This window comes from Oncorhynchus mykiss, chromosome 27 (assembly GCF_057628025.1).
Source record: "Oncorhynchus mykiss isolate SJ-2025 chromosome 27, ASM5762802v1, whole genome shotgun sequence".
Lineage (NCBI taxonomy): Eukaryota > Metazoa > Chordata > Actinopteri > Salmoniformes > Salmonidae > Oncorhynchus > Oncorhynchus mykiss.
The window spans coordinates 48,163,098-48,190,646 of record NC_143048.1 but is presented as its reverse complement, the minus strand read 5'-3'; the positions used below and the strand labels follow the sequence as shown (position 1 = coordinate 48,190,646).

General features: G+C 45.0%; 1 protein-coding gene across 2 annotated transcripts; it reads right to left on the bottom strand.

The window, feature by feature from the left end:
• Window positions 1–2,446: 2,446 nt before the first annotated feature.
• Window positions 2,447–24,769, bottom strand: guca1c (guanylate cyclase activator 1C). 2 transcript variants are annotated; one of them, XM_036965306.2, is made up of 4 exons: window positions 24,430–24,769; window positions 10,491–10,640; window positions 7,768–7,855; window positions 2,447–5,971 (listed from the first exon to the last, which is right to left on the bottom strand). In XM_036965306.2, exons 1-4 carry the CDS (start codon window positions 24,622–24,624, stop codon window positions 5,829–5,831), a joined length of 576 nt encoding a protein of 191 aa, XP_036821201.1. In that variant the 5' UTR covers window positions 24,625–24,769; the 3' UTR covers window positions 2,447–5,828. The 2 variants fall into 2 exon arrangements, with proteins under 2 accessions (XP_036821201.1, XP_090080167.1); XM_090224041.1 differs by lacking the exon at window positions 24,430–24,769 and adding an exon at window positions 16,289–16,379.
• Between the last annotated feature and the right edge of the window lie 2,780 nt (window positions 24,770–27,549).

Genomic DNA, 27,549 nt, shown 5'->3' with positions numbered 1-27,549 from the left:
GGTATTTCTGTTGGAAGCAGGCACCAATATGGTTCTGTAGGTCCTCTACTGTTGAATAAATGGTATTTCTGTTGGAAGCAGGCACCATGGTTCCGTAGATCCTCTACTGTTGAATAAATTGTATTTCTGTTGGAAGCAGGCACCATGGTTCCATAGGTCCTCTACTGTTGAATAAATGGTATTTCTGTTGGAAGCAGGCACCATGGTTCTGTAGGTCCTCTACTGTTGAATAAATTGTACTTCTGTTGGAAGCAGGCACCATGGTTCCGTAGGTCCTCTACTGTTGAATAAATGGTATTTCTGTTGGAAGCAGGCACCAATATGGTTCCGTAGGTCCTCCACTGTTGAATAAATGGTGTTTCTGTTGGAAGCAGGCACCAATATGGTTCCGTAGGTCCTCTACTGTTGAATAAATGGTATTTCTGTTGGAAGCAGGCACCAATATGGTTCCGTAGGTCCTCTACTGTTGAATAAATGGTATTTCTGTTGGAAGCAGGCACCATGGTTCCGTAGATCCTCTACTGTTGAATAAATTGTATTTCTGTTGGAAGCAGGCACCATGGTTCCATAGGTCCTCTACTGTTGAATAAATGGTATTTCTGTTGGAAGCAGGCACCATGGTTCCGTAGATCCTCTACTGTTGAATAAATTGTATTTCTGTTGGAAGCAGGCACCATGGTTCCATAGGTCCTCTACTGTTGAATAAATGGTATTTCTGTTGGAAGCAGGCACCATGGTTCTGTAGGTCCTCTACTGTTGAATAAATGGTATTTCTGTTGGAAGCAGGCACCAATATGGTTCTGTAGGTCCTCTACTGTTGAATAAATGGTATTTCTGTTGGAAGCAGGCACCAATATGGTTCTGTAGGTCCTCTACTGTTGAATAAATGGTATTTCTGTTGGAAGCAGGCACCATGGTTCCGTAGGTCCTCTACTGTTGAATAAATGGTATTTCTGTTGGAAGCAGGCACCATGGTTCCATAGGTCCTCTACTGTTGAATAAATGGTATTTCTGTTGGAAGCAGGCACCATGGTTCCGTATGTCCTCTACTGTTGAATAAATGGTATTTCTGTTGGAAGCAGGCACCATGGTTCCGTAGGTCCTCTACTGTTGAATAAATGGTATTTCTGTTGGAAGCAGGCACCATGGTTCCGTAGGTCCTCTACTGTTGAATAAATTGTATTTCTGTTGGAAGCAGGCACCAATATGTTTCCGTAGGTCCTCTACTGTTGAATAAATGGTATTTCTGTTGGAAGCAGGCACCATGGTTCCATAGGTCCTCTACTGTTGAATAAATGGTATTTCTGTTGGAAGCAGGCACCATGGTTCCATAGGTCCTCTACTAATGAATAAATGGTATTTCTGTTGGAAGCAGGCACCATGGTTCCGTAGGTCCTCTACTGTTGAATAAATGGTATTTCTGTTGGAAGCAGGCACCATGGTTCCGTAGGTCCTCTACTGTTGAATAAATGGTATTTCTGTTGGAAGCAGGCACCATGGTTCCGTAGGTCCTCTACTGTTGAATAAATGGTATTTCTGTTGGAAGCAGGCACCAATATGGTTCCGTAGGTCCTCTACTGTTGAATAAATGGTATTTCTGTTGGAAGCAGGCACCATGGTTCCATAGGTCCTCTACTGTTGAATAAATGGTATTTCTGTTGGAAGCAGGCACCATGGTTCCATAGGTCCTCTACTAATGATTAAATGGTATTTCTGTTGGAAGCAGGCACCATGGTTCCGTAGGTCCTCTACTGTTGAATAAATGGTATTTCTGTTGGAAGCAGGCACCATGGTTCCGTAGGTCCTCTACTGTTGAATAAATGGTATTTCTGTTGGAAGCAGGCACCAATATGGTTCCGTAGGTCCTCTACTGTTGAATAAATGGTATTTCTGTTGGAAGCAGGCACCATGGTTCCATAGGTCCTCTACTGTTGAATAAATGGTATTTCTGTTGGAAGCAGGCACCATGGTTCCATAGGTCCTCTACTAATGAATAAATGGTATTTATGTTGGAAGCAGGCACCATGGTTCCGTAGGTCCTCTACTGTTGAATAAATGGTATTTCTGCTAGAAGCAGGCACCATGGTTCCGTAGGTCCTCTACTGTTGAATAAATGGTATTTCTGCTGGAAGCGGGCACCATGGTTCCGTAGGTCCTCTACTGAGAACTTATTTAGTTGTGCTGATAAATGAAAAAACAGGATTTAAGCTTGTTATAAATAGACTACTGTAGGATTAAATATATGTCAACCAAGTACTCAGTAGGTAAGGATTGTAGCAAGTGCGGGGGATATCTTTCAGTATAAGCAAGCATCCAAATGTATGATTCTGGAAGTTTGTTAGCCATAGAAATCATTGAAGTCAGGGGCGTTTTAAGACGATAAAAAAAACGATATATGGCTAGACGTTTGGATGCCTGCAGTATGTTGTTGAAGAAATTAGTTAAAACCGTTGAACCACTTCCTTTATTTAATCAACAGGAAATCGGTATGTTTATTCAGAATGACTGTATTTGATAAAATTGTTAAGGCAACCCCAAAAAACATGTTTCAAAATTTATTCGGGATCAGTGTCCCCTTCCACGGGACGGTTGAGCTAACGTAGGCTAATCCCAGGACATAGACATATCTGATATTGTCCGAAAGCTTAAATTCTTGTTAATCTAACTTCACTGTCCAATTTACAGTAGCTATTACAGTGAAAGGAGAGGAGAGTGTACAATTTTTAATATAAAATGTTATTCATAAACAAATTAGGCATATTTGGGCAGTCTCGATACAACATTTTGAACAGAAATGCAATGGCTCATTGAATCAGTCTAAAACTTTGCACATACATTGCTGTCATCTAGTGGCCAAAATGCATATTGCACCTGGGCTGAAATATACATTATAGAATTTATCTTGCATTTCAATGATGATGGTACAAAAACAACATAACAGAAGGGTTGGGTTTTCAGAACCCCAAAAGTAGTCTAATGTTGAGATCAGTCCCAACCCAAGGGACACGTGTGCATTTCGAATGTAGGGTCACTTTCAACATCCAGTCTAAAACACACTATGAAACATCTTTAGTGACTCAGAAACCTGGACATTTTTACTTTGTGAAAATATATATTTTTCTCAAACATTTGCTTATGATTATAAATATCTATAACGTTCCATAATTGTTTTGAAAAACAACAAATCCATTCCATTTATTTAGAATAAGAGGATATACAATACATCTATTCAGTTTCTTTAAATATTTTAGCCTGAATACAAATAGGAATGCATAGAATCCTAGTCACCAGCCAGAGAACGCCCCTAAAGTTCAATACCCGTCTGTTTATGGTATAAGGGCTTGCTTCTGACAACAGCACTTATACATCCTCTCTTAAAAGACCTCTAAGAACAATGTATCAGTTGGTGACAAAGTGTGTTTTAAGACCGTTACATAGGAGGATTAGAGAGAGCTGTGGTGACTGTGAGAGCAGGACGAAGACTAGCGAGAGCTGTGGTGACTGTTAGAGGAGGAGCAGGAGGAGGAGGACTAGAGAGAGCTGTGGTGACTGAGAGAGGAGGATCAGGATGAGGACTAGAGAGAGCTGTGGTGACTGTGAGAGCAGGAGGAAGACTAGAGAGAGCTGTGGTGACTGTTAGAGGAGGAGAAGGAGGAGAAGGACTAGAGAGAGCTGTGGTGACTGAGAGAGGAGGATCAGGAGGAGGACTAGAGAGAGCTGTGGTGACTGTGAGAGCAGGAAGAAGACTAGAGAGAGCTGTGGTGACTGTTAGAGGAGGAGGAGGATTAGAGAGAGCTGTGGTAACAGAGAGGAGGATCAGGAGGAGGACTAGAGAGAACTGTGGTGACTGTGAGAGATGGAGGAGGACTAAAGAGAGCTGTGGTGACTGTGAGAGTAGGAGGAGGACTAGAGAGAGCTGTGGTGACTGAGTGCAGGAGGACTAGAGAGAGCTGTGGTGACTGTGAGAGCAGGAGGAGGACTAGAGAGAGCTGTGGTGACTGTGAGAGCAGGAGGAGGACTAGAGAGAGCTGTGGTGACAGTGAGAGCAGGAGGAGGACTAGAGAGAGCTGTGGTGACTGTGAGAGCAGGAGGAGGACTAGAGAGAGCTGTGGTGACTGTGAGAGCAGGAGGAGGACTAGAGAGAGCTGTGGTGGCTGTGAGAGCAGGAGGAGGACTAGAGAGAGCTGTGGTGACTGTGAGAGCAGGAGGAGGACTAGAGAGAGCTGTGGTGACTGTGAGAGGGGGAGTACTAGAGAAAGCTGTGGTGACTGTGAGAGGGGGAGTACTAGAGAAAGCTGTGGTGACTGTGGGAGCAGGAGGAGGACTAAAGAGAGCTGTGGTGACTGTGAGGAGGAGGAGGACTAGAGAGAGCTGTGGTGACTGAGATGAGGAGGACTAGAGAGAGCTGTGGTGACTGTGGGAGCAGGAGGAGGACTAAAGAGAGCTGTGGTGACTGTGAGAGGAGGAGCAGGACTAGATAGAGCTGTGGTGACTGAGATGAGGAGGACTAGAGAGTGCTGTGGTGACTGAGATGAGGAGGACTAGAGAGTGCTGTGGTGACTGTGAGAGCAGGAGGAGGACTAGAGAGAGCTGTGGTGACTGTGAGAGCAGGAGGAGGACTAGAGAGAGCTGTGGTGACTGTGAGGAGGAGGAGGACTAGAGAAAGCTGTGGTGACTGTGAGAGCAGGAGGAGGACTAGAGAGAGCTGTGGTGACTGTGAGAGCAGGAGGAGGACTAGATAGAGCTGTGGTGACTGTTAGAGGAGGAGCAGGAGGAGGAGGACTAGAGAGAGCTGTGGTGACTGAGAGAGGAGGATCAGGAGGAGGACTAGAGAGAGCTGTGGTGACTGTGGGAGCAGGAGGAGGACTAGAGAGAGCTGTGGTGACTGTGAGAGGAGGAGTACTAGAGAAAGCTGTGGTGACTGTGAGAGCAGGAGGAGGACTAGAGAGAGCTGTGGTGACTGTGAGAGCAGGAGGAGGACTAGAGAGAGCTGTGGTGACTGAGATGAGGAGGACTAGAGAGAGCTGTGGTGACTGTGAGAGGAGGAGTACTAGAGAAAGCTGTGGTGACTGTGAGAGCAGGAGGAGGACTAGAGAGAGCTGTGGTGACTGAGATGAGGAGGACTAGAGAGAGCTGTGGTGACTGTGAGAGCAGGAGGAGGATTAGAGAGAGCTGTGGTGACTGTGAGAGCAGGAGGAGGATTAGAGAGAGCTGTGGTGACTGTGAGAGCAGGAGGAGGACCAGAGAGAGCTGTGGTGACTGTGAGACTAGGAGCAGGAGCAGGAGGACTAGAGAGAGCTGTGGTGACAGTGAGAGGAGGAGGATACTCAAGTGATACACACAGAGAGAACATATAGTCTGCATCCCAATTCTCTACACTTGCACTTCCACACTTCCTGTCATTTGATCTCAAAGTATTTAATTGGTGTAATCATTGCCTAGAGGGTTTCCACCGTGGTTAAATCTATGATGGGACTTTGGGAAAAGGGTGAAAAAGACAATCGGGATGTAGAAATAGAGAACATAGAGTAGGTCACATGGCCTCCTGGCATGGTTCCATTGTCCTTACATCAACTCAGTCTTCTTGGTCGATGGAGATTTGGGACATGGCTCCCCTCCCATTCATGTATATTCACCTTCTCATCAAGATGCTCAAGTTCGTCGTTTGTTCTTTTATACATTTCCTCCATATATTATATATTAAACATTCCACTACAATTGCTTTCCGTCCCAAAACAATCCTATTCTTTCTCCACAACCTTTCTGCGTTGCATTCTGTAAATTCTGAGTCCACCAAACAGGAAGTGCAACAGGAAGTGACATCATCCTCATTCGGGTGATTTGACCTGCTTTTTCTGTCCGTTGACAATGATCTTCAGAACGTTGGTGAGGTCCATCATCTTTCCCAACATCTCCATGATGTCTTGGTGGTCCCTGGCTCCTTCGATAAACTCCTCCAGAGTCAACTCACCTGGGAGGTGTGAACAATTCAAAAAATATATGGAACAAGATACACATTGGCTTCCTAGAGGATGGTAATTAAAATCATTAAAAAGCTAACTTAAACTCCACCCTCTAGAATACCTATCTGTACTATGGGCAAGCTCACCCCGTTTCAATAAATGTACAGTGCCTTGCGAAAGTATTCGGCCCCCTTGAACTTTGCGACCTTTTGCCACATTTCAGGCATCAAACATAAAGATATAAAACTGTATTTTTTTGTGAAGAATCAACAACAAGTGGGACACAATCATGAAGTGGAACGACATTTATTGGATAGTTCAAACTTTTTTAACAAATCAAAAACTGAAAAATTGGGCGTGCAAAATTATTCAGCCCCCTTAAGTTAATACTTTGTAGCGCCACCTTTTGCTGCGATTACAGCTGTAAGTCGCTTGGGGTATGTCTCTATCAGTTTTGCACATCGAGAGACTGACATTTTTTCCCATTCCTCCTTGCAAAACAGCTCGAGCTCAGTGAGGTTGGATGGAGAGCATTTGTGAACAGCAGTTTTCAGTTCTTTCCACAGATTCTCGATTGGATTCAGGTCTGGACTTCGACTTGGCCATTCTAACACCTGGATATGTTTATTTTTGAACCATTCCATTGTAGATTTTGCTTTATGTTTTGGATCATTGTCTTGTTGGAAGACAAATCTCCGTCCCAGTCTCAGGTCCTTTGCAGACTCCATCAGGTTTTCTTCCAGAATGGTCCTGTATTTGGCTCCATCCATCTTCCCATCAATTTTAACCATCTTCCCTGTCCCTGCTGAAGAAAAGCAGGCCCAAACCATGATGCTGCCACCACCATGTTTGACAGTGGGGATGGCTGTGTTGCTTTTACGCGAAACATAACGTTTTGCATTGTTGCCAAAAAGTTCAATTATGGTTTCATCTGACCAGAGCACCTTCTTCCACATGTTTGGTGTGTCTCCCAGGTGGCTTGTGGCAAACTTTAAACGACACTTTTTATGGATATCTTTAAGAAATGGCTTTCTTCTTGCCACTCTTCCATAAAGGCCAGATTTGTGCAATATACGACTGATTGTTGTCCTATGGACAGAGTCTCCCACCTCAGCTGTAGATCTCTGCAGTTCATCCAGAGTGATCATGGGCCTCTTGGCTGCATCTCTGATCAGTCTTCTCCTTGTATGAGCTGAAAGTGTAGAGGGACGGCCAGGTCTTGGTAGATTTGCAGTGGTCTGATACTCCTTCCATTTCAATATTATCGCTTGCACAGTGCTCCTTGGGATGTTTAAAGCTTGGGAAATCTTTTTGTATCCAAATCCGGCTTTAAACTTCTTCACAACAGTATCTCGGACCTGCCTGGTGTGTTCCTTGTTCTTCATGATGCTCTCTGCGCTTTTAACGGACCTCTGAGACTATCACAGTGCAGGTGCATTTATACGGAGACTTGATTACACACAGGTGGATTGTAGTTATCATCATTAGTCATTTAGGTCAACATTGGATCATTCAGAGATCCTCACTGAACTTCTGGAGAGAGTTTGCTGCACTGAAAGTAAAGGGGCTGAATAATTTTGCACGCCCAATTTTTCAGTTTTTGATTTGTTAAAAAAGTTTGAAATATCCAATAAATGTTGTTCCACTTCATGATTATGTCCCACTTGTTGTTGATTCTTCACAAAAAAATACAGTTTTATATCTTTATGTTTGAAGCCTGAAATGTGGCAAAAGGTCGCAAAGTTCAAGGGGGCCGAATACTTTCGCAAGGCACTGTACATCTCTAAATGTTGATCGTTCTTACCTTCGTTATTTATGTCAACCTTCTCATAGATGAGGGTCACAATCTCCTCCGTAGGAGGGTCATAACATCTGGTGATGTCCTGGATAGCCTGAAGTAATCAAAACAAAGAACAAAGAGCTGAAGTCACAGAGAATATCATTAGAAATAAGCGTTTTTATACTTTCATGTCATCCTCTGGGGTTCTGTCATCCTCTGGGGTTCTGTCATCCTCTGTCGCCCTGTCATCCTCTGGGGTTCTGTCATCCTGTCATCCTCTGGGGTTCTGTCATCCTCTGTCCCTCTGTCATCCTCTGGGTTCTGTCATCCTCTGGGGTTCTGTCATCCTCTGGGTATCTGTCATCCTGTCATCCTCTGGGGTTCTTTCATCCTCTGGGGATCTGTCATCCTGTCATCCTCTGGGGTTCTGTCATCCTCTGGGGTTCTGTCATTCTCTGGGGTTCTGTCATCCTCTGGGTATCTGTCATCCTGTCATCCTCTGGGGTTCTGTCATCCTCTGGGGTTCTGTCATCCTCTGGGGTTCTGTCATCCCCTGGGGCTCTGTCATCCCCTGGGGTTCTGTCATCCCCTGGGATTCTGTCATCCTGTCATCCTCTGGGGTTCTGTTATCCTCTGGGGATCTGTCACCCTCTGGGGTTCTGTCATCCTGTCATCCTCTGGGGTTCTGTCATCCTCTGGGGTTCTGTCAATCCTCTGTCATCCTGTCATCCTCTGGTGTTCTGTCATCCTCCTGGGGTTCTGTAATCCTCTGGGGTTCTGTAATCCTCTGGGTATCTGTCATCCTGTCATCCTCTGGGGTTCTGTCATCCTCTGGGGATCTGTCATCCTCTGGGGTTCTGTCAATCCTCTGGGGTTCTGTCATCCTCTGGGGTTCTGTAATCCTCTGGGTATCTGTCAGCCTGTCATCCTCTGGGGTTCTTTCATCCTCTGGGGATCTGTCATCCTCTGGGGTTCTGTCATCCTGTCATCCTCTGGGGTTCTGTCATCCCCTGGGGATCTGTCATCCTGTCATCCTCTGGGGTTCTGTCAATCCTCTGGGGTTCTGTCAATCCTCTGGGGTTCTGTCATCCTCTGGGGTTCTGTAATCCTCTGGGTATCTGTCATCCTGTCATCCTCTGGGGTTCTTTCATCCTCTGGGGATCTGTCATCCTCTGGGGTTCTGTCATCCTGTCATCCTCTGGGGTTCTGTCATCCTCTGGGGTTCTGTCAATCCTCTGTCATCCTGTCATCCTCTGGGGTTCTGTCATCCTCTGGGGTTCTGTAATCCTCTGGGTATCTGTCATCCTGTCATCCTCTGGGGTTCTGTCATCCTCTGGGGTTCTGTCATCCTCTGGGATTATGTCATGCCCTGGGGTTCTGTCATCCTTTGGGGTTCTGTAATCCTCTGGGGTTCTGTCATCCTGTCATCCTCTGGGGTTCTTGTCATCCTCTGGGATTCTGTCATCCTCTGGCTATTCTGTCATCCTCTGGCTATTCTGTCATCCTCTGGGGTTCTGTCATCCTCTGGGGTTCTGTCATCCTCTGGGATTCTGTCATGCCCTGGGGTTCTGTCATCCTTTGGGGTTCTGTAATCCTCTGGGGTTCTGTCATCCTGTCATCCTCTGGGGTTCTGTCATCCTCTGGGATTCTGTCATCCTCTGGCTATTCTGTCATCCTCTGGCTATTCTGTCATCCTCTGGCGTTCTGTCATCCTCTGGGATCCTGTCATCCTCTGGGAATCTGTCATCCTCTGGGGTTCTGTCATCCCCTGGGGTTCTGTCATCCTCTGGGATTCTGTCATCCCCTGGGGTTGTGTCATCCTCTGGGATTCTGTCATCCTCTGGGGTTCTGTAATCCTCTGGATATCTGTCTTCCTGTCATCCTCTGGGGTTCTGTCATCCTCTGGGGTTCTGTCATCCTGTCATCCTCTGGGGTTCTCTCATCCTTTGGGGTTCTTATATCCTCTGGGATGAGGACAAGTAATGGGACTTCCCACCATATATATATTTTTTTACCAGTCATTTCCTTTCAATTCAGTGAAAGGAAGTGAACAAATGCACACTTTAGGAGGAACTCCGTTACCCTATAAGAGCTTGAGTAGTCAGTAGCATTGTCCGATTGGTCTACTCTGAGATGTAAAGTGGTAACTCCAGGCCCCAATATATCCTCAGATAGAGTCCGTTGACCGTTTGGACTGTTTGAAGGTATCAAGCCAATCCACAACAGTCAGTTACAGTTCCGTTTTTTTTTTATAGCACTCTACTTTCTTAGTTCACCGATAAGCCTTAAAAAAAAAAACTCTTATAGGAAATGTTTCCTCTAAACAGGATAAGACATCTTTTTGAATGACTGCGTCCTTGTGGTGACTTAAATAGGACCTCTAACAGGATCAATGTAAAAAAATGACTCCAACTCAGAATTCTACAGCATCTTTTTCTGCTACATGATTTCCAGTGTAGCTAGCTAGCAACACAGCAGATTGATCGACAACATACAGTAGTGAGGGATATATTTAGGTTAGGATTAGATTAGCAACCTTTTAGTTGATGTGCACCGTCTAGTTGTCGGCTATTTAAACCTTTCTGATCCCCTTCACAGTTAATCTCTCTGAAGTCTGTATTTCAGTGGCGATATAGAGAGTTTATAATGTTTATAAAGTTTATAAAGGCTCTGAGCCTGATAAAGATGGCTGTATAAAAATCACAGCAACTAAATGACATAAATAATAAATAAATATAGATGCCCACCTTGAATATTGTCCCCATTTCATCTTGGTCAATCTTGCCGTTTCCGTCCTGATCGAACAGTTTGAAGTACCATTTCAGTTTCTGGTTGATTTCTCCTTTCAGCATCAGACTGACTGCCGCTATGTACTCTACGAAGTCTATATATCCATCCTGGAAGAAAGAAAGAAAGAAAGAAAGAAAGAAAGAAAGAAAGAGAGAGAGAGAGAGAGAGAGAGAGAGAGAGAGAGAGAGAGAGAGAGAGAGAGAGAGAGAGAGAGAGAGAGAGAGAGAGAGACAGAGAGAGAGAGTTTTTGAGTTTTTATAAAACCTTTATTTTTTACTCAAATGTTAACATAAAATAATGACACACTGCCTTTTCAGAAATAAAACAACAAATGTAATTCCTAAACAAAAATAAATACATAACATATACATTCAACTTATTTCAGCAGCAAAAAATAATTTCCCCTCCTCTACAAAACAAAGCGCTCCTTCGTAGGCCCACTTCTCCTCAAATAATAGGAGATCTTTTACAGCTGAAAAGAACTCAAAATCTACTTTTATTCTTGCTTTCACTAAACCTTTAAAAACACATCTTACATCCTGCCCATATCCCGTTTCTATCTTATGTTTCCTACTCAGAAAAATTGACATCTTAGCTTGTCCCAAAACAAAATTTAACATTTGACATTTTCTTTTCTGTTGTTTACTATAATGAAACCCCAAAATAAAAACAGTGTTATTGAAAAACTCCCCTACAGCTTTAAACAAAGATTCCAGCATTTCGAATAGAGGTTTTATCCTCTCACACTCCATAAAACAGTGAAAAATGGTTTCTCTTATATTACAAAAAGGACATCCATCTCTAACATCTGAGTTAATAACAGATACAAAAGCATTAACTGCAATGATGCCATGTAAAACCCTCCATTGCATATCACCAGTACCCTTTTGTAACGGTGGTTTGTACAGTGCTCTCCATGCTGGCTTTACCTTGTCATCAATGCCCAATTTTACCCTCCATGGAGTATCTTTTCTATTTTTCAATTTATCTTTATTCAACACCTTGACACACCCTCTATACAATTCCTTCCCATTCACCTCATCCAAACCCACCTCCTCCAACCCTCTCAAATCCAGCAATAACGCCTTTCTTTCTGACTCTGGGATATTTGGTGTAATCCCTAGTTTTGGAAATGAGACGTCTTCATCTTGCACAATCTTCTTGTGGCTACTAAGCATACCCCATTCTTCCGCTGACAGAGCCTTCCTACAGCTCCCCAGCATTTGTCCGACAATCCTTTCCGACCTCATCCCCAAATGTTCTGCCATCCGTCTTCTATCCATTAAGGCGGGCCCAGCCATGGCCATTAACTGTCTTAAGGTGATGATTTTCCCCTTCACCAGAATCTTGGAGAAATGTGGAACAGCTGCAGTTGTACAGTCCAGTCTTGCCCCATACACCAGAGGTTCCTCCAACAGCCAATGCACTGACTCCGCTGAAGTTCTTCTGGACACCTTCATTACGCTCCACACTCTGAGAAGGCCTCTGTAAAACGGAGGTACTCCCTCCCTAGAAATCTGGCTACTATCAACCAGAAATAAAGCCTTCTTTAAACCTAATCCTCCAACCCGCTGTAATATAAGACCTGCCACCCCTCTCCACACCACATTTTCCGGTCCATAAAGCAACCTTTGAATAAACTGAAACCGGAAAGCAGCAGCCCTACTAGCAAGATGTACAAGACCTTGTCCCCCCTCCTCTTTTGACAAATACAAAACACTTTGTGGAACCCAGTGATATTTATCCCAAAAGAAATCCACAATAATTGCCTGTATCTTAGCCAGAAGGCCAGATGGTGGTTCTAAAACTGACAACCGATGCCACAGTGCAGATGCAATCACATTGTTAACTATAATAGTACGCCCCCTATATGACATACGAGATAGTAACCAACGCCATCTCCTCATCCTCCCTTCCACCATTTCAACCACCCCACTCCAATTTTTTTCCATAGTCCCCTCATCTCCTAGGTACACTCCAAGATACTTAAAACCTCCCTTACACCATTCTAGCCCCCCTGGCAAAGCCATGATCCCCCCAGACCATTCTCCAATCTGTAAAGCACAACTCTTTTCCCAATTTACCTTTGCAGAGGATATTCCCCTAAAACGATCAACCATTAGACTCAAACTATCCACCTCCGCTTGATTTTTCACTAGCACAACTACATCATCAGCATAGGCTGAAAGACGAATAGGAGGAATATCCTCTGAAAGGCACACCCCTGCAATACGACTTCTAATGCTATTTAGTAGTGGCTCTATAGCAATAGCATATAACATCCCTGACATAGAACATCCCTGCCTAATACCTCTACACACTTTAAAAGGAGCACTCAAACCACCGTTAACTTTCAATACACTTTCAATGTCACCATATATCACCTTTATCATGGCAATAAAACCAGAGCTGAACCCAAACGCTTCAAACGTGTGCCATAAATATTGATGTTCAACTCGGTCAAATGCCTTTTCCTGATCAATTGAAATTAGACCAGCATCCAACCCAATAGCCCTAGAGACGTCCAAAAAATCACGAATCAGAGAAATGTTATCCCCTATCTGCCTGCCAGGAACACAGTAGGACTGATCCGTATGTATGATTTGCCCCATCACCTCCCTCAGCCTGTTGGACAAAGCCTTTGACAATATTTTATAATCAGTACACAATAAAGCCACCGGCCTCCAGTTCTTCACCTCCCTCGGGTCACCCTTTTTAGGCAGTAGGGTGAGGACAGCCCTTCTGCAGCTTATTGGTAGTAACCCTCCGGTTAAACTATCATTAGCTACTTCTAACCAATCCTCTCCCAACATAGCCCAAAAAGACTTAAAAAAGTCAACGGGAAGCCCATCAATGCCTGGTGCCCTTCCATTTTCCATTCCTTTTAATGCAGTGTATAAATCCTGCAAAGACAATGGTTGCTCAAGCTCAACCTGAGCTTCTGCAGGCACCTTTGGGAGCCCATCAAAGAACTGCTGTGTCACTGTTTTGTCCTCTTTGTACTCACACTTGTAGAGCTCAGCATAGAACTCTACTGCCCTCTTTCTAATTTCACTAGGGCTAGTGAGCTCTTGTCCAACAGCTGATTTGAGACAATGAATAATTTTTCTTTGTCCATTCTTTTTCTCTAAACCAAAGAAAAATTTGGATGAGGCATCCATTTCAGATATGCCCTGAAATTTACTTCTCACCAATGCCCCCTGTGCTCTGATACCCAGCAGATCTGCCAATGCAGCTTTTCTCCTCTTGAGGGCCTGAGTATGGCCTCGATCTCCTGTGGTCTCAACCAACGTCATGAGTTCCACTATTTCAATCTCTAGGGCTTTCATTGATCTGGTGATATCCTTGGTGACATTCCTCGTGTATTGATTACAAAATTGTTGAATCTGGATTTTCCCTATATCCCACCATTGTTGAAGGGATACAAAACTGGCCTTTTGAGACCTCCACCTCTCCCAAAAAAAACTGAAACAATTCCTGAAGTGAGCATCACTCAATAAAGTTATATTAAAATGCCAGTATGCGCTTTTAGGTTTTACATCGTTAATGAACACCACCTCTGTTATTAAACAATGATCAGAAAATCCCACTGGAGTTATCACACTTGATTTACAGACCTGAGATTGATGCTCAAAAACATAAAACCTATCTAACCTGGCCATAGAGATGATGTTCTCTCTCACATGCGCCCAGGTGTACTGCCTTGTTCCTCCATGTTGACTCCTCCAAATATCACACAGTTCATTTGTTACAATAAGGCGTTTTAAAAACGTCCTTGAGGCTATATGAGGTTCTTGGTGATTTCTATCTAAATCACTAACTGTGCAGTTAAAATCCCCAGCAATAAACAAATAATCTTCTTTGTTACATTTCTCAATGGTATTTGATAATGTCTCTAAAAAACATACCCTCTCAACTGTCACCACTGGGGCATATACATTTATCAGACACATATTGATGTTTTCATACCTTGCTCTAACTTTTAATAACCTCCCCTCAACTACCTCTTCAACCTCATATGACAAAGGCAAAAACCCTTTTGAGAACAAGATAACCACACCCCCACTTTTTGAGTTTTTATGACTACACACCACTGTCCCCCCCCACTCCTGTTGCCACATAACTTCATTTTCCAAATTACTATGCGTTTCTTGTAGAAAAATTATGTCACTTCCCTTTCCCCTCATTAACTCATACACCATGGCTCTTTTTTTAACATCTCTTGCCCCATTTACGTTTAAAGAAGAGATCTTAAAACTGCTCATGGATAAGAAAAAAATACAGAGGAAGATACAGCCACCACATCTCTTTACAGAGTTAAAACTGCAACTGAACTCTTTCATTTTCTTTAGAATTTGCATCACTTATTACTCTCGTGACCACTTTCTTGAGTCTAGCAATTTCAGGGCTTTTCAAACCTCCCCCTGTAATTTTTGACATCAGAAACTTTGCTGATTCAATAAACAATTCACGTTCAGGGAAAAAATCAGTTACATTGTAATCCTGCATATATTTCTTCCCTTTTGTCAACTTCAGAAATTGACGTATCTTCTCAATCCCATACCTCCCTTCCACCCCATCTATCTCACTATATTGTTGTGACGCGTCAGATGACTCACTCTCGCTATCCTCCCCAGAAGAAAACCCCATCTCTACAACCTGTTCATCTTCACCTGATTTATCCATCTCTACCTTTCTCTTAGAATTAGACCCTTCACCACCCCTTAAATTCTTCCTTTTACTCCTCGGTATTTTGAAAACATCCGCTTCCTTTTCCGTTATTTCAATCTCCTCTTGACCTCCAATTTCATTTTCCAGCACCACCTCAGCGACAGCAGTCGCAATCTCACCTAGTGTTTCCCCTCCCTCTTTGTTCTGATCTACCACAATTGCCCCCGTATCCACAATGCCTTCCTCTCCTACTTTTCCAACCACATCTGCCCACCTTCTCTCTTCCCCTACACCTGTAGTATTTTCATCCCTTCGCTGTGGTACGTTAGTTGCACCCGCACTAAAGCTACTACCAGGCTCAGCGCGTTCATTCTCGGGACAATTACGCACCAAATGCCCCTCTCTTCCACATCCAAAACATTTCATTGATTCAGTAGATGCATAGAAGACATAATCAAATCCATCAATCTTAAAACTAAACGCTAAATTCAGTTCATCTCCTTCCTTTTTTAAAATCATATGCACTTGTCTCCTATGAGACACGACATGTTTCAACAACGGAGATTTGCATCCAAAAAGAACCTTCTTTATTGTAGATACGATTTGACCATGACGAGATAACTCTCGCTCTAACACTTCATCTCTAACAAATGGTGGCACGTTAGAAAGCATAACTTTCTTCGCCGGATTCATAAGCGGAAATACCGGCGTCTGTGTCTCCCGCAACACAACACCCCTCTCAACTATCTTATTCACCTTTTCAATTGAATCTAAGAATATCACTACAGCGCTATTCATCCTTGAGGCTGATTTGATGCTATCATACCCAATGATAGCACCCACAGCCAAGCTACATTCTTCCACTGAACACCCAGCCGCAGCAGGAATTTTACTCCATGCCTCAGACTAAGTTTTTCAAACTCTACATTTCCGCGAGTGGCCATTGCAACCAGCCCCACCCGCTGGTTGTGCCCTCGCGAAAAACCAACCTCAAAGATCCCACCACCCCTATACGTGCTTAGTGATAGTTAAACAATATACCCTTAAAACAACTAAACTAATCAATATATATATATGTACATACCAAAACCCAATAGAGTGAAAAGAAAATTCATTCGCGCTCACAAACACTCTGCTTGACGACTCACTCCCAGCATGCACTCCGACAGAGAGAGAGAGAGAGAGAGAGAGAGAGAGAGAGAGAGAGAGACAGAGAGAGAGAGAGAGAGAGAGAGAGAGACAGAGAGAGAGAGAGACAGAGAGAGAGAGAGAGAGAGAGAGACAGAGAGAGAGAGAGAGAGAGAGAGAGAGACAGAGAGAGAGAGAGAGAGAGAGAGAGAGAGAGAGAGAGAGAGAGAGAGAGAGAGAGAGAGAGAGAGAGAGAGAGAGAGAGAGAGAGAGAGAGAGAAGAGAGAGAGAGAGAGAGAGAGAGAGAGAGAGAGAGACAGAGAGAGAGAAGGAGAGAGAGAGAGAGAGAGAGAGAGAGAGAGAGAGAGAGAGAGAGAGAGAGAGACAGAGAGAGAGAGAGAGAGAGAGAGAGAGAGAGAGAGAGAGAGAAGAGAGAGAGAGAAGAGAGAGAGAGAGAGAGAGAGAGAGAGAGAAGAGAGAGAGAGAGAGGAGAGAGAGAGAGAGAGAGAAGAGGAGAGAGAGAGAGAGAGAGAGAGAGAGAGACAGAGAGAGAGAGAGAGAGAGAGAGAGAGAGAGAGAGAGAGAGAGAGACAGAGAGAGAGAGAGAGAGAGAGAGGAGAGAGAGAGAGAGAGAGAGAGAGAGAGAGAGAGAGAGAGAGAGAGAGAGAGAGAGAGAGAGAGAGAGAGAGAGAGAGAGAGAGAGAGAGAGAAGAGAGAGAGAGAGAGAGAGAGAGAGAGAGAGAGAAGAGAGACAGAGAGAGAGAAAGGTAGAGAGAGAGAGAGAGAGACAGAGAGAGAGAGAGACAGAGAGAGAGAGAGAGAGAGAGAGAGAGAGAGAGAGAGAGAGAGAGAGAGAGAGAGAGAAGAGAGAGAGAGATAAATATGATTGTTAGACACTACAAAAAGAGAATAGATACTATAACTTTCTGGTTAACACCACACCTAATGTAATTATAATATCCCAGTAAGTTGTCTCTCAAGGATGCCTCACGTGCCTCTCAAGTTGTCTCTCACGGATGCCTTTCACGGATGCCTCTCACGGATGCCTCTCAAAGTTGTCTCTCACGGATGCCTCTCACGGATGCCTCTCACGGATGCTCTCACGGATGCCTCTCAAGGATGCCTCTCAAGGATGCCTCTCACGGATGCCTCTCAAAGTTGTCTCTCACGGATGCCTCTCACGGATGCCTCTCACGGATGCCTCTCAAGGATGCCTCTCAAGGATGCCTCTCACGGATGCCTCTCACGGATGCCTCTCACGGATGCCTCTCAAAGTTTCCCTCTCAAGGATGCCTCTCAAAGTTGCCTCTCAAGGATGCCTCTCAAAGATGCCTCTCAAAGTTGCCTCTCACAATGGTCTATGTCAGGTTTACCCAGAGTGCTGAGGGTACGCCAAATTTCCAGCGGGGCTATATATATGGGTGAGTTTTTTTCTCACTGCCAAAAAATAAAATTAAACCATCTAGTGTTCAGTGAAATAACAACACAATGTCAAATACAGGTACCCTAGTCAAATAATTAACATCCAATCACATTAACCGAGAGGCTCTTGGGTACACTACAGCATCCACCGAGAGGCTCTTGCTGCCAAGGGAATGCCTGACAGCTTGAAAGACGTTTTGGACACTACAGTGAAAATTGTTAACTTTGTTAAAGCAAGGCCCCTGAACTCTTGTGTATATTCTGCACTATGCAATGATATGGGCAGCGACCATGTAACGCTTTTACAACATACAGAAATGCGCTGGTTAACAAGGGACAAAGTATTGACATGTTTTTTCAAACTGAGAGACGAGCTTGAAGTTTTCTTTACTGACCATAATGTTCACATGTCTGACCGCTTGATGATGACGAGTTTCTCATACGACTGGCCTGTCTGGGTGATGTTTTTTATCGTCTGAATGATCTGAATCTAGGATTACAGGAACTCTCCGCAACTATATTCAATGTGCGGGACAAAATTGAGGCTATAATTAAGAAGTTGGAGCTCATCTCTGTCTACATTAACAAGGACAACACAAAGGTCTTTCCATCATTGTATGACTTTTTGTGTGCAAATTAAGGACAATGTCAAATGTGATATAGCGACGAACCTGAGTGAGTTGGGTTCGCAATTACGGATGACACAAACAACTGGATTTGTTATCCCTTTCATGCCCTGCCTCCAGTCCACTTACTGATATCTGAACAAGAGAGCCTCATTGAAATTGCAACAAGTGGTTCTGTGAAAATCAAATTGAATCAGAAGCCACTGACAGATTTTTGGATTGGGCTGCGCTCAGAGTATCCTGCCTTGGCAAATCGAGCTGTTAAGACACTGATGCAACCACAGTTGGAGTCAGACGTTTACATACACCTCAGCCAAATACATTTAAACTCAGTTTTTCACAATTCCTGACATTTAATCAGAGTAAAAATTCCCTGTCTTAGGTCAGTTAGGATCACCACTTTATTTTAAGAATGTGAAATGTCAGAATAATACTAGAGATAATTATTTATTTCAGCTTTTATTTCTTTCATCACATTCCCAGTGGGTCAGAAGTTTACATACATTCAATTAGTATTTGGTAGCATTGCATTTCAATTGTTCAACTTGGGTCAATCGTTTCGGGTAGCCTTCCACAAGCTTCCCACAACAAGTTGGGTGAGTTTTGTCCCATTCCTCCTGACAGAGCTGGTGTAACTGAGTCAGGTTTGTAGGCCTCCTTGCTCGCACACCCTTTTTCAGTTCTGCCCACAAATTGTCTATAGGATTGAGGTCAGAGCTTTGTGATGGCCACTCCAATACCTTGACTTTGTTGTCCTTAAGCCATTTTGCCACAACTTCGGAAGTATTCTTGGGGTCATTGTCCATTTGGAAGACCCATTTGCGACCAAGCTTTAACTTCCTGACTGATGTCTTGAGATGTTGCCTCAATATATCCACATAATTTACCTACCTCATGATGCCATCTATTTTGTGAAGTGCACCAATCACTCCTGCAGCAAAGCACCCCCACAACATGATGCTGCCACCCCCGTGCTTCACGGTTGGGATGGTGTTCTTCTTGCAAGCCTCCCCCTTTTTCCTCCAAACATAACAATTGTCATTATGGCCAAACAGTTATATTTTTGTTTCATCAGCCATTTCTCCAAAAGTACAATCTTTGTCTCCATGTGCAGTTGCAAACTGTAGTCTGGCTTTTTTATGGAGGTTTTGGAGCAGTGGCTCGCTGAGCGGCCTTTCAGGTTATGTCGATATAGCACTCGTTTTACTGTGTATATACAGTACAGTGGGGATAACAAGTATTTGATACACTGACGATTTTGCAGGTTTTCCTACTTACAAAGCATGTAGAGGTCTGTAATTTTTATCATAGGTACACTTCAACTGTGAGAGACGGAATCTAAAACAAAAATCCAGAAAATCACATTGTATGATTTTTAACCCCAAACACCAATCAATTCAGGTATTGAAGCACGTTGGCTAGGAAAAACTCCCTAGAAAGGCCAACACCTAGGAAGAAACCTAGAGAGGAACCAGGCTATGAGGGGTGGCCAGTCCTCTTCTGGCTGTGCCGGGTGGAGATTATAACAGAACATGGCCAAGATGTTCAAATGTTCATAAATGACCAGCATGGTAAAAAAATAGGTCTGGGACAGGTAGCACGTCCGGTGAACAGGTCAGGATTCCATAGCCGCAGGCAAAACAGTTGAAACTGGAGCAGCAGCACGGCCAGGTGGACTGGGGACAGCAAGGAGTCATCATGCCAGGTAATCCTGAGGCATGGTCCTACGGCTCAGGTCCTCCGAGAGAGAGAAAGAAAGACCTGCACAAGGCTGGGATGGGCTACAGGACAATAGGCAAGCAGCTTGGTTAGAAGGCAACAATTGTTGGCGCAATTGTTAGAAAATGGTCTGGGGCTCCATGCAAGATCTCACCTCGTGGGGCATCAATGATCATGAGGAAGGTGAGGGATCAGCCCAGAACTACACGGCAATGACCTGAAGAGAGCTGGGACCACAGTCTCAAAGAAAACCATTAGTAACACACTACGCCGTCATGGATTAAAATCCTGCAGCACACGCAAGGTCCCCCTGCTCAAGCCAGCGCATGTCCAGGCCCGTCTGAAGTTTGCCAATGACCATCTGGATGATCCAGAGGAGGAATGGGAGAAGGTCATGTGGTCTGATGAGACAAAAATAGAGCTTTTTGGTCTAAACTCCGCTCGCCATGTTTGGAAGAAGAAGAAGGATGAGTACAACCCCAAGAACACCATCCCAACCTTGCAGCATGGAGATGGAAACATCATTCTTTGGGAATGCTTTTCTGCAAAGGGGACAGGACGACTGCACTGTATTGAGGGGAGGATAGATGGGGCCATGTATCGCGAGATCTTGGCAAACAACCTCCTTCCCTCAGTAAGAGCATTGAAAATAGGTCGTGGCTGGGTCTTCCAGCATGACAACGACCCAAAACACACAGCCAGGGCAACTAAGGAGTGGCTCCGTAAGAAGCATCTCAAGGTCCTGGAGTGGCCTAGCCAGTCTCCAGACCTGAACCCAATAGATAATCTATGGAGCGAGCTGAAAGTCCGTATTGCCCAGCGGAAGGTCTGGGTCAACAATAAGACAGGATGGTCTGGGTCAACAGTAAGACAGGATGGTCTGGGTCAACAGTAAGACAGGAAGGTCTGGGTCAACAATAAGACAGGATGGTCTGGGTTAACAGTCAGACAGGATGGTCTGGGTCAACAATAAGACAGGTGTAACGGTTTTCTTGAAGTGAAGGAGAGGTGGACCAAAACGCAGCGTGGTGGTTATTCATGGTTCTTTAATATAGACACTATACATGAATAAACTAACAAAACAAGAAATGTGAAAAAAACAAAACAGCCCTATCTGGTGCAAACACAGAGACAGGAACAATCACCCACCAACACACAGTGAAACCCAGGCTACCTAAGTATGATTCTCAATCAGAGACAACTAATGACACCTGCCTCTGATTGAGAACCATACTAGGCCGAAACATAGAAATACCCAATTCATAGAAAAACAAACATAGACTGCCCACCCCAACTCACGCCCTGACCATACTAAATAATGACAAAACAAAGGAAATAAAGGTCAGAACGTGACAACAGGATGGTCTGGGTCAACAATAAGACAGGAAGGTCTGGGTCAACAGTAAGACAGGATGGTCTGGGTCAACAGTAAGACAGGATGGTCTGGGTCAACAGTAAGACAGGAAGGTCTGGGTCAACAGTAAGACAGGATGGTCTGGGTCAACAATAAGACAGGATGGTCTGGGTCAACAGTAAGACAGGATGGTCTGGGTCAACAATAAGACAGGAAGGTCTGGGTCAACAGTAAGACATGATGGTCTGGGTCAACAGTAAGACAGGATGGTCTGGGTCAACAATAAGACAGGAAGGTCTGGGTCAACAGTAAGACAGGATGGTCTGGGTCAACAATAAGACAGGAAGGTCTGGGTTAACAATAAGACAGGAAGGTATGGGTTAACAATAAGACAGGAAGGTCTGGGTCAACAGGGTTCATAACTGAGTTATATGAAGATGAGCCATATGTCATATTAGTGAAGTGTTTCAACCTGAGCTACAGGATTAGAAAGTTCAAGGGGGGCACAGTGGAGGATGGCATTCTGTGGTGAGCTGATGTGTGGTTAGCTGATGTGTGGTGAGCTGGTTAGCTGATGTGTGGTGAGCTGGTTAGCTGATGTGTGGTGAGCTGGTTAGCTGACGTGTGGTGAGCTGGTTAGCTGATGTGTGGTGAGCTTGTTAGCTGATGTGTGGTGAGCTGGTTAGCTGATGTGTGTTTAGCTGGTTAGCTGATGTGTGGTTAGCTGATGTGTGGTGAGCTGGTTAGCTGATGTGTGGTTAGCTGGTTAGCTGATGTGTGGTTAGCTGATGTGTGGTGAGCTGATGTGTGGTGAGCTGGTTAGCTGATGTGTGGTGAGCTGGTTAGCTGATGTGTGGTTAGCTGATGTGTGGTGAGCTGGTTAGCTGATGTATGATGAGCTGGTTAGCTGATGTGTGGTGAGCTGGTTAGCTGATGTGTGGTGAGCTGATTTGTGGTGAGCTGATGTGTGGTGAGCTGGTTAGCTGATGTGTGGTGAGCTGATGTGTGGTTAGCTGGTTAGCTGATGTGTGGTGAGCTGATGTGTGGTGAGCTGGTTAGCTGATGTATGGTGAGCTGGTTAGCTGATGTGTGGTGAGCTGATGTGTGGTGAGCTGGTTAGCATTCTGTGTTTAGCTGATGTGTGGTGAGCTGGTTAGCTGATGTGTGGTGAGCTGGTTAGCTGATGTGTGGTGAGCTGATGTGTGGTGAGCTGGTTAGCTGATGTGTGGTGAGCTGGTTAGCTGATGTGTGGTGAGCTGGTTAGCTGATGTGTGGTGAGCTGATTTGTGGTGAGCTGATGTGTGGTGAGCTGGTTAGCTGATGTGTGGTGAGCTTATGTGTGGTTAGCTGATGTGTGGTGAGCTGGTTAGCTGATGTGTGTTTAGCTGGTTAGCTGATGTGTGGTGAGCTGGTTAGCATTCTGTGTTTAGCTGATGTGTGGTGAGCTGGTTAGCTGATGTGTGGTTAGCTGGTTAGCTGATGTGTGGTGAGCTGGTTAGCTGATGTGTGGTGAGCTGACGTGTGGTGAGCTGGTTAGCTGATGTGTGGTGAGCTGGTTAGCTGATGTGTGTTTAGCTGGTTAGCTGATGTGTGGTGAGCTGGTTAGCTGATGTGTGGTGAGCTGACGTGTGGTGAGCTGATGTGTGGTGAGCTGGTTAGCTGATGTGTGGTGAGCTGGTTAGCTGATGTGTGGTGAACTGGTTAGCTGATGTGTGGTGAGCTGGTTAGCTGATGTGTGGTGAGCTCATGTGTGGGGAGCTGGTTAGCTGATGTGTGGTGAGCTGATGTGTGGTGAGCTGGTTAGCTGATGTGTGGTGAGCTGATGTGTGGTGAGCATTAATTAAGGCACATATTGGTGGTGAATGAGGTGAGTTTCTCTCCTTACAATGTAAGTGCTGTGAGCATCTTGAACAGGGCTATATTTAAGCGATAAGGCCTGAGGAGGTGTGATATATGACCAATATACCACGGCTAAGGGCTGTTCTTACACACAACGCAACGTGGAGTACAGCCTGGACACAGCCCTTAGCCGTGGTATATTGACCATATACCACAACCCCCCTGAGATGCCTTATTGCTGTTATAAACTGGTTACCAACGTAATCAGAGCAGTAAAAATACATGTTCTGTCATACCTGTGGTATACAGTCTGATATACCACGGCTGTCAGCCAATCAGCATTCAGGGCTCGACCCCACCCAGTTTATAATAATACATGAATCAAATCAATTCACACTTCTTTGCTTAAGGGGTGGATCAGCTTAATATTGCGGAAAGATTGTTACTTCCATCAATGTAAGTGTCTGCATCATTACCAATCTCCCATTTATTTTGGGGGGTAAATATATATATCCACATACATACACGCATGCATTCATATACACATATAGACATACACATACCTATATAGACATACCTTTAAAATAATATACCTTTATTATTATTCCCCACAAACCCTACCACCGATCCCCCAATTGGAGTAAACTAATTAACACTTAGTCTTCTACCTTCAGTTTATACACATTTTACAGACACAATCTATTTTACAATTAGTTATTTTTTGTTTGTTTTTAGTCCTTCCTCTATTTCGGATGTCCATCCAGTTTGATTTCTATTTGTAACTGTGCTACTTCACAACATTTCTGAACCTTTATACATTTTACTGTATGTTTTACATTGGTTATCTTGTTGTTATTAGTCCTACCCTTCAGCTCCATTCAACCACTCCCATCTATCTCTGAAGACCATCCAGTCCCTTCAGCTCCATTCAACCCCTCCCATCTATCTCTTAACACCATCCATATTGGATTTCTATTTGCCATATATATTTCGACTTAATTAATTCATCTTTCTATCCCTGGTGGAACCGTGTCTTCGAAGAGAGAGAGAGAGAGAGAGAGAGAGAGAGAGAGAGAGAGAGAAAGAGAGAGAAGTAGAGAGAGAGAGAGAGAGAGAGAGAGAACGGAATCTTCTTACCCCGTCCATGTCGAAGGTAAAGAAGACCTGGTCCACGTAGCTGCTAGCTTCTTCTGTCATCCCCTGCATCTCCAACATCGTCTTCAGCTCAAACAACGTGATGAGTCCCGAAGGAGACTCTTTCATAAACTTGTTGTACCAGTGGTGCATGTCCTCTGCCAGGATATCATCCAGGTTAGACTCGTAGGCGCCCATACTTTCTTACTCCTACAGACACGTTCTGCTTCTGCCTAGGAGAGAGGTGTGGTGTGGGCCTTGGGGTCTGGGGCCTGCCTGCAGAGAGAGGAGCCGGAGGGAGGTGAGGCGTAGTGGAGAACAACACTGCAACTGGCTGACTCTTGCTGCATTGACTCTGTCTTAATCTACTTGAGTTAATTCCCCCCCCCCCCCCCCCCCCCCCCCACAGACACACACACTCCCCCACACCCTTCCCCGGCTACTAAAAAAAGAGGTAACCCTATAATGGGATAACTGGATGGACAGCTCTACCAAGAACCTGGGGACATCTAGGCTTCGCCGGTGTAAAGTGAGGCGCCCCATGATTGGCTCGTTGGACAGAGACGTCCCACCCAGAGAACCGTGAGGGGGAAGAACATTGGCTGAAGACCCTGGCACTACAGCTCTGGATTAGCATTTCTAAGGAATCTCTGAGCCCACAAGGTCAAGTGTAGTCACGGAGCCCAAGTCACTTTGGCCAGACCTAATTTAGCTGCCGATGGACACAAGAACCCTCCCCGCCCATCTTGGTTGTGTAGTAACGGATCACATCCCACTGGGCACACACTAGTTTGAATCAACGTTGTTGCCACACATTTCACACATACACAGATTTTCCCAATTGTCAAAACACATTTGCTGAAACCACAACGTAGGTATTCAAAACACTAAACAGATGGTGGTCCGGCCGCAGGTCTTCATCAACATCACAGGCGATATTCTCCTTGGCCAGACAGCAAAGGGGAAATAACTTCTGTCATGACACATCCTCCCCCTGACAGGACTCTGACAGGAACGTCACCACAGGCCTCCTACACCAAGGACAAGGGTCAAACGTTCATTGGGGTTTGTGATCGTACGGATCACCTGGTGTCTCTCTGCTCAGGGTCACCTGGCGTCTCTCTGCTCAGGGTCACCTGGCGTCTCTCTGCTCAGGGTTACCTGGTGTCTCTCTGCTCAGGATCACCTGGTGTCTCTCTCCTCAGGGTCACCTGGTGTCTCTCTGCTCAGGATCACCTGGTGTCTCTCTGCTCAGGGTCACCTGGTGTCTCTCTGCTCAGGATCACCTGGTGTCTCTCTGCTCAGGGTCACCTGGCGTCTCTCTGCTCAGGATCACCTGGTGTCTCTCTGCTCAGGATCACCTGGCGTCTCTCTCCTCAGGGTCACCTGGTGTCTCTCTCCTCAGGGTCACCTGGTGTCTCTCTGCTCAGGATCACCTGGTGTCTCTCTCCTCAGGGTCACCTGGTGTCTCTCTGCTCAGGATCACCTGGTGTCTCTCTGCTCAGGATCACCTGGTGTCTCTCTGCTCAGGGTCACCTGGTGTCTCTCTGCTCAGGATCACCTGGTGTCTCTCTCCTCAGGGTCACCTGGTGTCTCTCTACTCAGGGTCACCTGGTGTCTCTCTACTCAGGGTCACCTGGTGTCTCTCTGCTCAGGATCACCTGGTGTCTCCCTGCTCAGGATCACCTGGTGTCTCTCTGCATTGTCGGAACTAGAAGCACAAGCATTTCGCTACACTCGCATTAACATCTGCTAACCATGTGTATGTGACAAATAAGTTTGATTTGATTTGATTTGCTCCGGGTCACCTGGTGTCTCTCTGCTCAGGGTCACCTGGTGTCTCTCTGCTCAGGGTCACCTGGTGTCTCTCTGCTCAGGGTCACCTGGTGTCTCTCTGCTCAGGATCACCTGGTGTCTCTCTGCTCAGGATCACCTGGTGTGTCTCTGCTCAGGGTCACCTGGTGTCTCTCTGCTCAGGGTCACCTGGTGTCTCTCTGCTCAGGGTCACCTGGTGTCTCTCTGCTCAGGGTCACCTGGTATCTCTCTGTTCAGGGTCACCTGGTGTCTCTCTGCTCAGGGTCACCTGGTGTCTCTCTGCTCAGGATCACCTGGTGTCTCTCTGCTCAGGATCACCTGGTGTCTCTCTGCTCTGGCTGAAAACGATTGTCATGTAAAGGTATTCAGGAAATGAAGGATATGGGCAGTGTTGTATGGTCCAACAGTAGCATGACAGTGGAGAGGCACATTGTGGCTCATAGTTGCTCATATGGTGACATTTCTCCCCCGCGTTGGTCAGGTACCTCAGCGATGGCGCGTTGACCAATGATGTTCCTTCCTCTCCTCCTCGTCTTCGCTAAATTGAATCCAGCCTCATCTAGGTATATGAGTTCCTGGGAGAATGGGACTTGTATTCAACTCAATGATTCTCTGAAATGACAGTTAATACTGTAATTGCTGTGTGGTAAAGTTCACTGTCAACATCAATGAGTCTCTAATGTTTCAAGAGAGCAATACTAATACATTACCTACTTGCACATATTCCATACCGTTTATCCTTCACTCTTTGGGAATTCCTTTCAAACGGGACTCTGTAGATGTGCTTCATCCGGAGATGGTGTTACTTAAGAATGTGGGTTACGGTTGATAAGCTCACTCTGATGTTATGGAAGGTTTTTTATTTTTTTTATTTTTAATCATCTGTAGTTGGATTTCCCTGTAGTCTTATGGCATTATTTCCAACTACCGTTGGCACAATGGCAGCTTCCTGTTGGTCTGTAAACAGACGCGTTCTACCGCCATTGTGGTCTTCGTTTGGTCATCGTCTTTCAGTTCTAACAAAAACAAAATGGCGTGCATTACAGTAAACACTACACAATACAAACATGTTACAGAGTAGTATCGCTCCCAGTTTCATATACATACAGTAAGACATGAAACAACCCTTACAGTACGTATTGGAATCTACAGTATTTACTGTGCTTTATGTTTGTACTACTGTCAAGTAGTAAAAGTAGTAGAGAGGTCCAATGTCTGCAGTACAAACCTCTTCTCATTGTGGAACGTCCAGATGATGGACACTACGGTGAAGCGGCTCAGATTGGGCTGCACTCTCTGCCCAGCCTC